We start from the raw sequence: 18,241 nt of genomic DNA on the forward strand, positions 1-18,241 counted from the left end.
AAAACAGAAATTGCTTGTTGTATGAAAATGCTCATTTAGACAAGCCAGATTCATTTTGGAACAAAGTGCTTTGGACTAATGAGGCAAAAATTGAGTTATTTGGTCATAACAAAAAGCACTTTGCATGGCGGAAGAAGAACATCGCATCCCAAGAAAAACACCTGCTACCTACTGTCAAATTTGGTGGCGGTTCCATCATGCTGTGAGGCTGTGTGGCTAGTTCAGGGACTGGGGCCCTTGTTAAAGTCGAGGGTCAGATGAATTCAACCCAGTATCAACAAAGTCTTCAGGATAATGTTCAAGCATCAGTCACAAAGTTGAAGTCACGCAGGGTTGGATATTCCAACAAGACAATGACCCAAAACACAGATCGAAACCTACAAAGGCATTCATGCAGAGGGAGAAGTACAATGTTCTGGAATGGCCGTCATGGTCCCCTGAGTTGAATATCATCGAAAATCTATGGGATGATTTGAAGCAGGCTGTCCATGCTAGGCAGCCATCAAATTTAACTGAAGTGGAGAGATTTTGTATGGAGGAATGGTCAAAAATACTTCCATCCAGAATCCAGATACTCATCAAAGGCTATAGGAGGTGTCTAGAGGCTGTTATATTTGCAAAAGGAGGCTCAACTAAGTATTGATGTAATATCTCTGTTGGGGTGCCCACACGTACGTACCTGTCTAATTTTGTTATGATGCATATTTTCTGTTAATCCAATAAACTTAATGTCACTGCTGAAATACTACTGTTTCCATAAGGCATGTCATATATTAAAAGGAAGTTGCTACTTTAAAAGTTCAGCCAATGATAAACAAAAATCCAAAGAATTAAGAGGGGTTCCCAAACTTTTTCATATGACTGTACATCCAAAAAAAAAAAAAAAAAACCCTAGGAAATTTCTGCAGGTTATTCAGTGGTTAACAACCACAACAACCAATTCCCTACCGCATGTAAAAATGGGTGTCAAGATTACTGATGAAGTGGCTTCAGACTGGTGTAAGAAGGTGTATACAGGCAGTGCCCGGGTTACGTACAAGATAGGGACTGCAGGTTTGTACTTAAGTTGAATTTGTATATAAGTCGGAACAGGTACATTATTTTAATAAATGCTATTGTTGACCGACTGTAACCAAGTGCTCTGCCAATGAATGATGGAGTTTCACCTCTCTCTGACTTTTTTATTATTTCTACTTTATTTTCAATAGTGATGGGTTTTCTCTTCTTTACTGTATCACCAGCACTTGCATCAGATTTGTATTTCATAGACGTTCTTGAAGGGTGAAGACAAAAAGTTAAGATGAGCCCTTTTAGCAAGCGCTGTACACGCTATCACAGCAGGAAGGCACCCATCGTCAACACGTCTGATGTACTGATAAGAGACAACTTCCTGCTATGTACATAACCGTACAAGCAGGCTTGCTATTGAGAATGAATGTGGGCGGCAAGGGGCGGTTCATCACCAGCCCACCTCACAGTTACCTCCATTACAGTATGCTGCCTGAAGCGTCCGCCCATCAAGAACGAACACGGAGCAGCAAAAGGCGTGTAGTGAATTGCCCACCACCACCTACATTCAACAGGCAGCCATCCGAGGAACACTACAATGTTACCCCTCGCCGCCCGGTTCACCCTCAATGGCCTCCATTCAGCCACAACCAGTTCACCACTTGCAGCATCACCAGCCGCCCATCGATAATGAACGGGGCAGCCGTGTGTGGTGGGCAGGCTGTGAAATCGCTTGCCGCCGGGAGCTGCCCAAGGGACACTATACTGTGCGAGCAGCGAAATTGCCCCCCTGAAGCCTCCATCCAGCCACCGCTTGGAGCGTCCCCAGGACAAAGATGATGGAGCGGCAGTTAGTGAGGCACATGTGTCGCAGCTGCGGACCCATTCGTATGTCGGATGTCCGTAACCTGGGGACTACCTGTACTCTTTTTATCACATGTGCAATGCTGTTGAAGTTAATAGAATATCAAAAAAGGAGTATAGAAAATAAATCTAGTTATCCTTTAAGTATGCCCAAACAATTCTACGATAAATTACTAGCAATAAAAAAAAATTTGCAGTGCTTTCTGGTTAAACCTAATATCTTTTTAAAAGTTGACATTAATGAGATTTAAAAGACTCTGATCACGTTTACATGCAAGCATTATGACTGTTCTTGAAACATATTTAAAGAGCCAAGTTTCCAAAAATCATCTCTGAAGCTTTCCAGATGAAAAGCCTAGAATACTACAACATGCTTAGCAAATGAGAATTAAACCAGTGCTCCTGTCTCTATACTTTCAAAGAACTTACTATGCATAATGGGCTGCTATTTGCTTGCATTCATAACTGGTTTTTAGGTTGATGTTCAATGCAAGCAAGTGTCACCTTCCTAATGTGGTTGCTACTGTAACAACACAGATGCCTACATTGTTTTAAGGAATATTTAGAATACCTAACAACTTTTCACAAAATATAATCGTTTTTCCTAAAGGGCAGCATGGTAATATAGTGGTTAGTGCTGCAGCCACTTAAATCCTGCATTCTTGGTTCGAATCTCATACATTGTTATTTTCTGTGTGGAGGTTTCAAATTTTCCACTGTGTCCACAAGGATTTTTCTCTGTGTACCTTGGTTTTCTTCCCACGTCTATAAAAACATTTGTTAGGTTGACTGACAATTTGAAATTGACTCCCAGTGAGTATTGTGCTTCTAGCACTGGTTCTGGCCCTGTACCCAATACATTGGGAGGAGCTCTGCACTTCCACAACCTTCAATTGGATTAAGCGGGTCGGAGAAGGTTATGCTTCTCCTTACTGCAAACATCAAAGCACCCTTTAAGTAAGACTGGAAAACAACAATGTAATTATATATACTGTACAAGACTTCAGTAAATTATTGAAAGCCTATTTGCCTTCATTTTGCAAAGCAAAATAAATCAGAACTGAAAAATAAAAAAGTTGAACCAGCTACTGCATGTAACCCAATAAAAGTGCTGATTTTCAGGTGCATTTGATGCTTCATCTTTACCTAAAATAAACTACGGCAGCTTTTGATATGGGTCATGGAACAAAAAGATGGTTCTAATGTAATATATATTATTAGAAATCTTGCATCAGAGAACACTTTTGCCTTCAATACTCTATAAAATAAAAGCATGAAATTTCCAATGACACCTATGGCTTATCAGCCACAGAGACACTTCAAAATTTTTCATCAAAAGACATCCTTTTACCTTAACGCTTGGTGTGAGTTAGCAAATGTTTGAGAGAGTGTATGATGGAATCTGCCCCATCCAGGGATGGCTGCTGCTTTTCATCATATACTGCTGGAGATTCATGATCAGGTTCTGTGTGCATAGATGGATATGACTAAACACGCTAGAAAGTTCTCTATAACAGTAATTATTCTGTAAGAACTATCATTTTAGCTTTACTTAGCTTTAAAACATTTTTTATTGAAACTGTCTTAGGCATATCAAAATATTTTTATTGGAAATGACAAATAGTTTTCAAAGTGAATTGTAATGTACTGTGTATGCAGTACAATGCAATTCTTACATGCAAGCCTTCTCAGAAAGTTGACAATAATATCAAAAAAGTCACTCACTCACACAGTACAGGTGGTCACTGACTTACAACCTATGCATAATATGACCATTCGACTTATGACCGCTACCACGTCTCATGGGCAAACGGTTTTCGCCTTTCTAGCTCTGTATGTTGTGACTCATTCATCTCAATCTTAGTTTGTTACCTGCAGCGGTTTTGACTATGTTCAGTTACATTTGTCTTATGATTACAGGAAAAAAGGCACTTGATCTTGACACAAAAATGAAGGTGATCAAGCAGTATGAGGGAGGCAAGAAAGAAAATGCGATCGCATGTGATTTTAAGTTATCTGATTGCAACCAGTGTTCACTGCATGCATTGCACTGCTGTGCTATGGCATTGAATCTGGTCAACCGCCTAAGCTTCTGTGTTGTAACTCACAATGTGCTGCTTCGTGCAAACAACCACAAAGGGATAATATAACCACTTTGAAATCCTACCAGTTGCTCACTCCAATTTATCTTAGCCCATAAATTGATACCCTATTTCTCAGATCTTTTCGATTGTCATAATTGATAGTCATTGGAGTATATACTTAAAAAGTTAGAAGGTACCATTCTCTTATTCATCACTGCAACACCGGCTTTTTTTTGGCAATGCACCCAGGAGACCCTTTAAAATTACTTACATTAAATCTAACATATCCTGTGGATGCCCCAGCTGTACTCAGAAGACGAGAGGGCTTTAGGCTGACCCCTTGACAATTTTCCAACATACTGTAATTCCCCGGTGAGTTTGCAACTCAACTTGTAAGGCAAATACTGTACATTATTTGGTTTCAGGGGCTCTAGTTACCCACAACAACTTTATTTCACTATGAAAAGTTAAGTCCTTTCTAGAATGGTGCAGCATACTTTTTTTTTTTGTCCATTTGCCCTCTATGTCTCTTCACTTCTGATATTTAAAATTAAATATATAAATAAAACTCAACACGTTGTGCTTTTACATATTTACAAATATTGTAAGAATACTAAGCCCTCAGTTACAACAGACTGGATGTATGCCAGTTCTTGTGATCTGACCCTATGTGAACTGTGTTCCCATTTATTTTAGTTTGCGGTTATCAGCAGTTGAAGAAACCCTTGAGATTTTACGTCATTTCATTGCTGTACAGATGTAATGAGATATAATGGATCATCTGTCTAAAAATAATTAGATGGTAAAGAATACACTACAAAATGATCTGCATTGCACTTCACAAATTAACTTTGATTATTAGTTTCTTTTGACTACAAGATGTATTACTATAACCTACATTCATATAATCATTTACATTTTCAAAGACTCATAAAAATCATAAATAGTGGTGGCATACCACATACTGTTAAGCTTTATTCTACATAAACAGTTTTTAATTTCCTTTTCTTTATGTCAAATTTGTGAAATACAAAATTTTGTACACAGAATATATTTGAAACTTATTTCATTAATTTAAAAAACATTATTAAATCTACTTTTATTTAAGAAAGATTAAAAGAAAACTAACACTACATATGTTTTACACATTTTCATGGTGTATATGTGGGTGTTTCTCCCACATCCTGAGCATGTAAGTTAAAATAATTGGTGAATTGGTGACTCTAAATTGCACCAGTTGAAGTGATTTTGCTCTGAAGTAAAATACTTCTGATATCACAGAATGCGTGTTATCTTGTACCTAAGGGCTCACATGACTATAAACATGTAGAAAATTAATGAACACATGGACATTCTTTATGTTTTTAAACAAATTCTTCAAAAGACGTTATATAACTTTAATACAATACAGAATGAAGGGAAGAAAGTTACAAGGTCAAAACCAAAAAAACAACTTGTACTAAAAACTAGCAAGCTTTATGTCACACATTTGATTTACTACATCAGGATATCACTTGCTTAAAAGAAGCCTCACAGACTCTACTAAGCGGCAGGATATAATAGGCTTGCCTTACATCCACGCTCCCTCTATTAGTTCATGAAGACATTTATTAAAATTGACGCCTCAGCGAAGTTGCATCAGTAAATAACCCTCTAGAGACTTTATTACAATTTTTGTCACAATTTTTCCCACTTAGATTCCAGTTTATCAAAGCTTACCTGTAATAGATATTTTGAGCCTTTTGAGCAATTTTGTGATTACTGTATATAATGTAGCCAAATGCTGCACATCTTCACAATTATTTTGCAGCAGTCCTCTCAAAATCTTTACATAATTATTTAAAAAATATTGTTGCAATCATCTGACTGAATTGGGGGGGATGTAGCAGGTTGCATTTTACTAAACCACACATTTACAAGACAAAAGCGGGCTATTAGTAGAGTGATAAGGAGCTACAAGCTTGTTGGCATATGCCTGGAAAATTTATGATGGTCAGAGACAGCGAAAACAAATTGTACGCTAAAGGGATTCCAGTGTTGTTATTAATATAGCACCTTTCCTACACTCAATACACTTTGAAGAGTTTATATATTATCCTTTTGAAAGTACACTGTTTATCACCGCAAGCATCAAAAAAAACAGGCACTCCTACCACAATATACAGGGGATTCAGAAAGTATTCAGACCCCTTTACTTTTCTGCACACTTCTGTTTATTCTGTTGTAGATTTAATTTTAAATGCATATAATTGCCATGTTTGACCATAAATCTACTTTTAACAAGCCATAATGACAATATCAAAGGATTACAAATTTATTAAAAATCACAAACTGAAATATCTCATTTATATAAGGATTCAGACCCTTTGCTGTGGCACTCTAAACTGTGGTCAGGTCATCTGTTCACTTTAATTATGTTTGAGATGCATCGAGAATATCATCTGGTGTCTACCAGTGGTAAACTGTATTGACTGGACATTGTTTAGAAAGGTACATACCTGTGTATGTCAGGTCCTACAATTCACACTGCGCGTCAGGGAAAAATTCAGGCCATGAAGTCCATAGAAAACTCTATAGACCTCAGCGATAAAACCATGTTTAACGATGTTCCCAAGAGCACAGCAAGTGTAATAATTGTGAATTACATGTAGTATGAAACCAACAGAACTCTTCCTGGAGTTGGGTAACCAGCCAAACTCAGTTACCGGGCAAGAAATGTCTTGATCAGGGAAGTGACCAAGAACCCAACAGTCACTATAACAGAGCTTCAGAAGTCCTTTGCTGAGATGGGAGGACATGCCAGAAGGATGACCATCTCAGCAGCACTCCATCTACCAGGCAAAGCTAGGGGCCACTCTTAAGTAAAAGGCTTATGACATCCTGCTTGGAGTTTGATAAACAAATTTTAAAGGACTCAGATCTAATGAGACAAACATTTAACTCTTACAGCAGCACTCTAAGCACTACGTCTAGCAAAGCCCAGGCACTGCTCATCACTTGCTTAGTACCATCCCTACAATGAAACATGGTGGTGGCAACATTATGTTATGAGGGTGCTTCTCAGAGGCAGGGACAGGGAGAATGGTCAGAATTGAGGGAAAGATGAATGTAGCCAAAAACAATGAGCTTCTTGAAGAAAACCTGCTACTAAGTGTAAGCGACTTCAGACTAAGGCAATGGTTGCATGACACTAGCCTGCAGCATAGAGCAAAGACAACAGTGGAGTGGCTCTGGACAAGTCTCCGACTGTCCTTGAATGGTCCAGGCAAAAAAAACAGACTTAAAACATGTGGGGAGAGACTTGAAGATGGTGGTTTACAGATGCCTCCCATTCAATCTAACTAAGCTTGATAGGACCTGCCAGGAAGTATGGGAAAAGAAGATTGTAGACTTGCCCAGCCTCAAAACTTTAACTGCTACCAAGAGAGGGTTATACAAAGTACTGGATTAAGAGTCTAAATACTTCTATGAATGACAGTTTTTTTTATTTTTTTATTACATTTGCAAAATGCTCTTGAGTGAAAACAAGTTTTCACTTTGTCATTTGGGTTTATGGAGTGTAAACTGATGGGCAAAAGTGGCAAATTCATTTTTAATTAAAATTAAATCTACAACATAAGAAAGTGTAAAGAAATTGAAGAGGACTGAACACTTTGTAAATCACAGTAAATACAGATACTGAATGTTTGTAAAGTTAAAAAATTCTAAATGAAATGCAAATAGTGGATTACAGTATATCTGGTATCTTGTACCTTGCAATCCTGTGAGCAGTACAATATATACAAAACATTAATTATTTATTCTAAAGATGAGCTCCCTCTGTTAAACTTTATTTGTTTAAACTGTAGTAATTACAAAAATAATAAAAGAATAGAAATACAGAGCTAAATGATCTTGTTGAAACATCGTAATACCAGAACAGACATAATAAGATGTACATCAGAACAACTTTTTAGCAGTAAAGTGAACAGCTTGCACAAATCCATTAGAGTGCAAATACTGAACTGAAGATATTCAAGATGCATACAGCTGGAATTCGCCCAAGTAAGGTCAAGAATGAATAAAGTGGAAGCCAAAACTACAACATTCTCAGAAGAATAAATCTATATGCTAGTTTGAGCCAATGTGCCTGTGTTCATACTGAGTTTACCATACGAGAATGTTCAAGATTCGAAAGACACAACAACCACTCTTTCTGTGTCATGCCTAAGAGAGCAGGTTTGGCGGAAAGTCAAGAGATGAAACCTGCAGCTATGAACATTCAGGTTAGTTTTACGGATTAAAAGATGTTGAGATTTTCCAACAGAAACAGAAATTCTGGAACAATACAGCATAGAAAAAGAAATACTAGTGATGGGTCCAAATATATAATAAATATTATGAGTGTTCCAAGAAAAACAACAATGAGAAAGCATTTCAATACTCCTAGGAAAAAATTAACTGATCCAGAACTTAAAAAAAACTGATGTCCACAAATTTCCCAGCATTTCCAATAATTCCAGAATGATTGACTCTTATTGATAATTTAAATAGATGGACTGCTTTGAGTAATAAAGGCACCTTATTTTTTGAAGTGTATATGTAAGAAACATCTCACTTGCTCTGCTTTTTCTTCCTCTACAACATCCTCATCAAGTCTGCCTTCATGATTTTTGCCATTATTTTAATTTTAAAAAGCATCTCTCTTTGAAATTGAACTGTGAACTACACAAAAGGAGATTCCAAAATGCCAGTTTACAGAAGCTTTTCAGTTTCATCTTCACCAAGTTTAAAAGGTGTATTTTGCTCTGTTAGAAATTAAATAAATTCTTTAATGAAATCTCTTCAAAACAAAGATAAAAATTGATAAGTTTCTTGACACACAAAAGTGATTACAAAGTGAGTAAAATGTATATAAAACTACAGGTAATCTATACTAATAAAAGGCAAAGCCCTCACTGACTCACTCACTCATCACTAATTCTCCAACTTCCTGTGTAGGTAGAAGGCTGAAATTTGGCAGGCTTATTCCTTACAGCTTACTTACAAAAGTTAAGCAGGTTTCATTTCGAAATTCTACGAGTAATGGTCATAACTGAAACCTATTTTTCTCCATATACTCTAATAGACGTTAGCCCTATGGCCGTGGGGGGCAGAGCTGTGTGTGACATCATCACGCCTCCCACGTAATCACGTGAACTGACTATGACCGCAGTACGTAGAAAATTAGGAAGAGCTCCCAAAGAGCGCTGAAGAAAAACGCTGAATACTTTATTCGCGAAATACAAGTTTAATGAGAAGACACAAGGTATAAACGAGACTTTGGATCACTTTGTAATGGAGTTAAAATTGCTGTAGCGAGAAACTTTTAAGTGCCGGGTCTTAGCTAACATTAAATAATGCCATGGACATCGCAAGATCACACGAGATAGCACAGGCACAGCTCAGAAGCTTTGATGTATGTACTCCGAGCGGCTCACGTAAACTGACTACGAACGCAGTACACAGAGAAAGCAAGACCTCTAAAGAGTGCGGAGAGTTTTGCTCACGTGACCGTGTCTGCAAAAAGTGGCGTTTCCTGCACTGTAAAAATACTACAAAAGTCGGGCAGCGGCGCGCACGCGCGCGTGCGTGGCTGTGTCGGCCTTTGAGACGCTGACTGCGCTTCTGCCTTAAGTGAAAGTAAACACTTTTAATTTTTTTCCCCCTTCCCATGAGCTATAGCCCAGACAACTGTAAACACAGGATCCCATTTCTAGACCGCAGCAAACTAATATTAAGTTGCTTCGCACTTTCTTTTACACATATACGATTTTCTTTTAATTGCTGGTAATGCACATTACCACAGGCAGAAATTTGGACGTTCACATAGAAAATGTAATTTCTATACCACAGCCGTCGTGTAGCGCCTTTCAAAACGAATCTACTACCGAGAGATCATCCATATACATTTTAGCTGCTGTTAGTACTGCTTACCTGTTGTGTTACACCGTCTTTAAAATGTAGTTTACCCGAAACCACTCCAGTAATGCTCAATGTAGCATTACTTCTTAAAACGTTAATGTTTTACTGTTTAATAACTTAGACTACATTTTATTATTTTTCCCTTGCACTCAGTGACCAAAGCTATACACACACATATCGATATATATATATATATATATATATATATATATATATATATATATATATATATATATATATATATGTAGACTCAAACCGATTATAACAGCAGCAAAGAAAACACTAAAAAGGAGGCGTGTCAAACATTGTGGTACCTCACTGACTGACTCACTCACTCACTCACTCATCACTAATTCTCCAACTTCCCGTGTAGGTAGAAGGCTGAAATTTGGCAGACTCATTCCTTACAGCTTACTTACAAAGGTTGGGCAGGTTTCATTTAGAAATTCTACACGTAATGGTCATAACTGGAACCTATTTTCGCCCATATACTGTAATAGACTGCAGGTCGATGGCCGTGGGAGGCAGAGTTCTGTGTCGAATCATCACGCCTCCTACGTAAGTACGTAGAGAACAAGGAAGAGCTCCAAAGAGCGCTGAACAAAACACGCATTTCACAATAGAGAAGGCAGCAAAAGATTATGAAGTGAATGACGCATACAAGCATATTCATAAGTGCAGCTACTGCGGTAACAAAGCACGGTGTGAATCGTAAGTTTAAATTAAGTTTATAGACACTCTCCAGCTGCCGTTTGTCATGCCTACGACGAAAACGGTATTTTTGCGAGATAAAAGTTTAATGAGAAGACACGAAGTATAAACGAGACTTTGGATCATTTTGTAACGGAGTTATAATTGTTGTAGCAAGAAACTTTTAAGTGCCGGGTCTTAGCTAACATTAAACAAAGCCGTGGACATCGCGAGATCGCACGAGATAGCACGAACACAGCTGAGAAGCTTTGATGCATGTACTCCGAGCATCTCATGTCAACTGACTTTGCAGGACTGGAAAAGATTAAATTAAGTTCATACACACGCTTCCGCTATATATTCGCAGGCAAATCCACAACTTAATACCGGGAATGCCTGTTGAACACCTTACATTCACGAGTACCGATTTGGGTGCTGAACACTTCGATGTGCCAGCAACACTCATGACAATTACAAAAAATTACATTGTCAATCATGTTACGTTATTATTAAAATGTTTCCTTTTCTTTTTCATTACTTCTTTAACACACTACTTCTCCGCTGCGAAGCGCGGGTATTTTGCTAGTCACATATAAAATTCTTTTCATTTCCTTGTGCCTCTCCTTCATTTCATACCAGAAGGAAACATTTTCATGAGGCTAAGAATCTTGAAGAATATTGCCAAAAAACTGTACGTCACACCCTGTGGTGTTTGTTATTTCATGGAGAGTAGAGAGGCTTGCACGTGGGTTGGGATAAATTTTCAGTAGCTGGCAGGGCCTTTTAATTTTGGGTATTGCTTTTTAACAAAAGATAATTTGCTGCCAGAATTATTAAGTCTGGATTTTGCATTAGTAGATATTATGTTTTACATAAAATATGGTGGAAAATGTGTGCTGCCAAACAAGGACAGTAACAACCTGGTACATATTGGGCAAGTGTGCAAATAGGAATTTCATGTACATGTGACAGTAGCTCTTACAAGAACTACTGACACTACATTTTTTATCGAAACAAAACCTTACATTTTTTAAATGTGGTTTTACACCTGCGTATCATTACTAAGTGTGACAGAAATAAGACATAATGAAACATATTTTTAGTGCATTAATATGGTAGAAAGAACAACAGAGGTTGGCATTAGTAACCTAGTATTTCTTGTTAGTAGATATTTTATTCAAGTCCATTTTTTGGTGATGCAGTTATTTAGTGTTTGGTGCCAATTCGATTTAAGGATCTGTAACAATTTTAAGTCAACATTTAATGAATCAACTTTGAATAATTTTTATGACATTATTGAATGGCCATCACTGATGCTGTCTCCAGTAATAAAATGGAGATCTGCAGCAATGTCTGTAAACCCCAAGCCCTCCCAGCTCCAATACTGTAGATGTAGAAGCCATCCAATTTATTAATATGGGAGTACACATACACTTGTAAACCACACTAAATGAGAAAATATAAATAGTGTTCATGGTTTTAATGCAGCAAGGAGTTACCTCAACTATTGAATCCAAACATACACAACTATTCTCATGACAGTAGAGAAATTAATAGTTAGAGAGGTAATATAGATGACAGATGGAACATTTGTATTTCAGCCAAAAACGACAAAAGGGTACTTCGCCTAGTAAATAATATTAAAAATGACAGTTAGAGGTGAATGAAATACATCCTAGCAGCATCAGTCACATGGCAAGAACCAAAACATAGGACATACTGCCGAACTTATTGTTTCAGGGTAGTTTAATTTCACAAACTGACCGAACACACACATCTTTTGCCTATGAAAGTTAAATCTGAGTACTTTTGGAAACACCAATGCCAACACTGGAGAATGTATAAACTCATAAAGGCAGAGACCAGTAGGACTTTAAATAGAAGCATACTGTATGAAACAGCAATGCTCACCATGTTGTTAACATGTGTCACTCTACTACCTGGAGATTTAAACTACAACTGTTTAAGTTTAAATTTGGTGAGCCTCAACAGAGCAAGTCAAAAGTGGGAGTAAAATAGGTTTAAAAAATGCATTCTCTGCAGATTTAAAATGAGTACACTTATGCCCTGGTTTGCAGCTAACTGAGCTGAGGGTATTTGTACCAACAGGCAAATATTCCATGCAATTTTTATTTGTTTTTTTTAATGATGAGCTGGTGTGAATAATAGATAAGCTGGTTCTTTCCTTTAATAACCGATTTCTTCAATCCCACTGTACTACACAAGTTGTCCCCTGTAAAGTATTGATCAATCACTGCAAAGCATAATTAACAAATAAACTACGAATTTTATCCATGATATAATAAACACCAGCGAAAAATCAACCAGTGAAGTAGGAAAGATCGTCTTGAAGCACTGACACATGTATGGCAAACGTGGTCCCCCGTGGAATTTTGAACGCACAGCTGAGCAGGAGAGGGAATGAATGGTAGTTTAAATGTGCTTTATGGTGGCCTAAAAAAAGGCAGCTAAGATTCTAATATCGGTTTCTGTTAATTGGCGGATAAAAAAAGTGTAGTGGTAACCCACAGAGCCTTAATTGCAATGACCTGTACACTTTCTGACCGAAATATGGCCAATCTGGCATATAGCCAGATGGTCAGTCCAAAATGGAGCTGTAAGTCAGTGCATGACTTTATTTAAGAAATGCAGCATTAAAATACCAAACTGGTAAAAATTTTGCTCTCTCTCTTTTAAGCATGCTCTAACTTATATTATTCACTCGGTGCCCTATATATATGTATTACCTACATACATTATAATTAAACACACATCTGCTTAAACATACATAAATACATACATCCATCCATCCATTTTCTAACCCGCTGAATCCAAATACAGGGTCACGGGGGTCTGCTGGAGCAGGTTAGGTGGATTGGCGATTCTAAATTGGCCCTAGTGTGTGCTTGGTGTGTGGGTGTGTTTGTGTGTGTCCTGCGGTGGGTTGGCACCCTGCCCTGGATTGGTTCCTGCCTTGTGCCCTGTGTTGGCTGGGATTGAAATACATACATATACATATAAATATATACACATATATGTGAGTAGAGCATAGTCGGAACAGACTGTATTTCAACAACCTCTGATATTACACTAAAAGTAGTAAATTCCAGAGATAATGACAATTAACAAATGAAATGAGATAGAACATTATTACCGTTAGAAGTGTAGGTCTTTCTTGAAATACTGGCTGTGGACTACTGCAGACTGGAAGAAAGTCTTATGGACCGATGAATCAAAATTTGAAATCTTTGCTTAAACACAAAGGGTGTTTGTATGCCATTGAGTTGGTGAAAGGATGGTTCCTCAGTGTGTGACACCAACTATCAAACATTCAGGAGGAAGTGTGATGGTCTGGGGTTCTTTTGCTGGAGTTGGTGACTTGTACAGAGTGACTGGCATTATGAATCAAAAGGGTTGCCATTGTTTGGCTGTTATATCAGTAAAAAAGGTGGCTACTACAATAAATCAAAAAATTTGAATACAATTTTGTACATTTAATGATTCCTTGACTTATTTTTTATTTGCCATTGTTTATTCTATGCCTTGATTTCTTGATAATCAGTCACGTTATATTTACAAGAAATAATATTTAATTTAATGTTTTACTGTCTGTGAAAATAATAAGGAATTTCAAAAAGCTAGTGTGAAACCTGTCTGTACTATATACTTTATATATATATATATATATATATATATATATATATATATATATATATATATATACTTTATATACATATATATATATATATATATTTTAGTTTTGCACCTTTTATAACAAAAACTACTAAAGAAAAGACAGTATTCAATACCAAAAATGAAAGGCACATTTGTCTTTTTCAGCAATAAAATGCAACAAAAAATTATTATCAGACTATGGGGCTTTGCCCCCTGCTCGCTTCACTTGTCCACCCCCTCCCCCCCAGGGTGCGCTATGTGCCAGCCACTTTACTGCTCGTGTTGTGAAGGTTTGCTGAATACATGCTAAGGAGATGTGGTCGGATCACCTGCTGGCTTGCTGCTGCCGAGCTGCGTGCTCTGCTTGTCGTGCTGCGCTTTGATCATTTAAAAGCCTTTACAGCAGCTGTCCTTTTGTCTCACTGCCTTGTCTCCTGGGACGTTAAAGTGTCTCTGAGAAAATCACATATCGTCTCCTTTCAAGATTTTTTTTATAATAGAGAGATATGCAAGTTTGAATTACACATATTCTTATAGGGCAAATACTATTTGGGCTGGGCACTATGCCTTCCCCATTCAACACACACACACATAGACAATCGTCAAACATATGCTGCATTGAAATTCAGTCTGGGGTTATTATTATTCCAAACAAGCGTGGTCAATCGTTTAAATTCATTATTTTTCCCCTCAAGAAAAACCACAGTGGCTGTTCCCAATCTTATAAATTTTACTGTGTGGCCAGAAAGTGACATTCAAATCTCTCATTGCAAGTTGCTTATCAAAATGAGTAAAGCAGCAAATAATGTTTGTCAAAATGCCTTAAGAAAATTGTAATTTCAATGATGAATGGATCAGTCTGAAATGTTTTATGTGCGAGTGTGACCTGTTTTATTTGCAGTGAAGCAGTGGCATTTATATAAGTACTCAATGTGAAGCTCTGCTTTCTACAATTTATTAACTATCACTGATTCTTATCCACAATTTGTCAGAGAGCTGGAGCATGAAAACCAAGGTTGTGAAAGCAAGCTATAATCACAATAAGAAGAAAACTCACACATTCACTACCTCAACAAGAATGAGCAACACAGGTTTTCTTCCAACTACATGAATACTGGCTAAGCACAGTAAACCCGTGGAATTATAAAATAATGCTTTATAGAAATGTCATAGGAGCTTGATCGAAATAAATGAATGAATAAAGCTGTTGAATTTGTGAAAGTAGTACCTAAGTCAGTTGCAACCGTTGCAAGTCTCGTTCATGTTATGGCAAAGAATATGTAAAGTCACGCTGATCATATAATCAATAGCTATTGATAAATCAACAGACTACATAAACAAAATTGTGCTATGTCCATGTCTAACATTTGATGAAACAGAATTCACAGTGGATCAGAAGACATTTGTAGGGGGAATAACTGTGCCTGAGGCAGATGGGGCGGGCAAAGGGATGAAGCAGTTGAGTGATGCCAGCAAAGTGATCATTGAGTGCCATGATGTAGATAAGCATGTTTACGAGATATAATGCATTTGTGGCTAGAAGAATAGTGGTGTGCCTTGGAATGATTTTGGTTACAGAAAGTGTGCCACCACAGAAAGAAGGTTGGGAAACCCTGGCCTACACTATTACAAGATATTTTGGATGAATCAGTAGTAATCTAAGACTAAAAATACCTGTTACACTAAATAAACATGACTTCATGACAAAAAGATCGTACCTTTAGAATATTTATAAATCCTCCTGATTTATATTTGAATATTCAAATATCATTTACAACACTATATAGTATATTTTACAATATTACAGTCAATTTAACAAATGCACATTAAATTCAGTCTTATCTTTTAATGTGTATGGTGTATCGGTAGCACTAATGAGACTGAGATGTATACATGAAGTTTTAAATGTACCTTGCTGGTTTTGACAAAAAAAAGTTAATGTCAAGGGAAAAAGGAGTTGTATTGTGAATATGATTAAAATGTATTCTATTCAAGAAAAATTAGAAAATAAGTGGAGAAGGAACAGGTGATGAGCTGAAAAGATTCTACATAACTGGAGGACAAAGAATGTCAGATGTCACTTATTCATAACAAGATTTCAAAGACTGTAAACACCAATTTTGTGAATACTAAGCATGAACCACCCTGCTCCATAAAAGGATAAACTTTCTATTTTTTGCAGTTGACTATGCTCAATAAATAGTACTGAGTATAATATACTAGTATCCAAAAACTTATTAGCACAAGGTAAAAATGCCAAGTAAAATAATATGATATTCCAGATGACATACAGTAGATCAAGGAGGTTGGAGGAAAATAATTTGTGGGCAACAGTCAAATCTGGTCAAATGCAGATAATAGCCACACATACTGTAGTTTACATTTGTTTTACAGTTAACGTATCACTTATGCAGATTGGAAAGTACACATGGATATTTTACATTCCGTTTTCTAAATGCATTTTCTTTACAGTTCTGTCAAAAAAAACAAAAAAAAAAACAAAGTATGGTCACGTTTCTGCAGTTGCAACACTGATGCCATAGTATACAAAGAGTAACCTGGATATCGACTACAACAACAAAACATTTAGCAATTTAATAATCATTTTAAATTTCTAAAATACACAAACAGTACAGAAATGAAAATAACCTGTTTAAACGTATCACTGACACATACTATAGAGGTGGGGACATTTCAGCGCAACAATAGCTATATGTATGTGAGATTTAGAAATGATTTCAAAGAAAGGGACAGAGAAGAGGTCACTTTATATTCACAAGGCTCATAGTAGTTTAGTGGTCCTGCAAAGGACAACTTCACAATAAAAATGTCTCACAACTTAGGTCTCAAATGGTTGAAAATCAACATTCTCAAACCCTAGTATGAAACCAAATGTCAACAGAAGGTGCAAATAAAACAGAGGAAATTCTTCCAAGACAAATAAACAATAACTGACTGAAAAAATTTACATAGCAGAGAATATCAAAGTAATTTTAGTTATGCAGAAAGAGTTTGTAGAGGTGGAAGATTATTCTAAAAAATACAAAACACTGTGATTTTAGTTTGATCAGATAAATTAATATTTATCAATGAATAGTTATGCTTAAATATCAGCACAGAATTTGAAGATATAACTACAAAAATGAGGAAATGGACAAGGCTTTAATTTTTTAAAAGCATCAAAGATGGGGATATAATTCAAGATGTAGGTAGTATAAGCTACGATTCACTACCACTGACTGTGCACCTACAATAACTGGTCACTCCAATGGGTTTATTGCCAAACAAAAGGAAAAGTCAAGCATTTTGCCTAAATTTTTAAACTTGCATAAAAAGATAAAAGAAAAATAATAGATGTTTGATTCAGTCACTAAACTAACTTGCTGTCATGATAAATATGACAAAAAAGAAGATTCAGTTTAACAGCTTAAAACATAATACATGAGAAAAAGTATTGAAACTTTAGGTTGTTATGTATGAAATGAGGAAATCACTTTATTGGTATTTCAATGTGGAATACAGTATCTACTATGGAGTGAACAAAGTGGTCGTGATTTCTACTGTAATTCTGATCTCACAAACATCTACCACATGACCCAAACCTGAGACAGTTTTAGTTAGTGCTAAAACAGGATGAAACAGAAATAAAGGAATAACAACAAGGATTATTGACAGAGGAAACTTATGAATATAGGCCTTTTGTGCTGGAAGCACCATAATTAGTAACAGCTAGACTTTCACCTGCAGTGCCTAATGCCAAGTCCCACGGAGAGCTGATGGGCTGCTGCTTCCCAAAAGCTCCTCCTTCTTTGTCTGTTCCTTGCATTCCCACTCCAGCTATAGTGCTTACTTTTTCTTCTAATAGGTCAACCTGCAAACACCATAATGTTTCAATATACTATTAAGAAATACGGAAGCATATGAAATATATTTGACTGCCTAACTTTAAAAATTCCTCTAGAAAAACTTTACATCAA

The 18,241-nt window shown here is 36.7% G+C and overlaps 1 protein-coding gene across 3 annotated transcripts in view; it reads right to left on the reverse strand.

Annotated features, from left to right (window-relative positions):
* Window positions 1-18,241, reverse strand: part of nhlrc2 (NHL repeat containing 2) — a 100,909-nt gene that overhangs the window by 28,881 nt on the left and 53,787 nt on the right. For all 3 annotated transcript variants that reach the window (XM_039775972.1, XM_039775991.1, XM_039775981.1), the window contains one exon: window positions 18,006-18,135. In XM_039775972.1, the coding sequence (XP_039631906.1) occupies window positions 18,006-18,135 (130 nt within the window). The remainder of the gene's footprint in view (window positions 1-18,005; window positions 18,136-18,241) is intronic.

This window comes from Polypterus senegalus, chromosome 1 (assembly GCF_016835505.1).
Source record: "Polypterus senegalus isolate Bchr_013 chromosome 1, ASM1683550v1, whole genome shotgun sequence".
NCBI lineage: Eukaryota > Metazoa > Chordata > Cladistia > Polypteriformes > Polypteridae > Polypterus > Polypterus senegalus.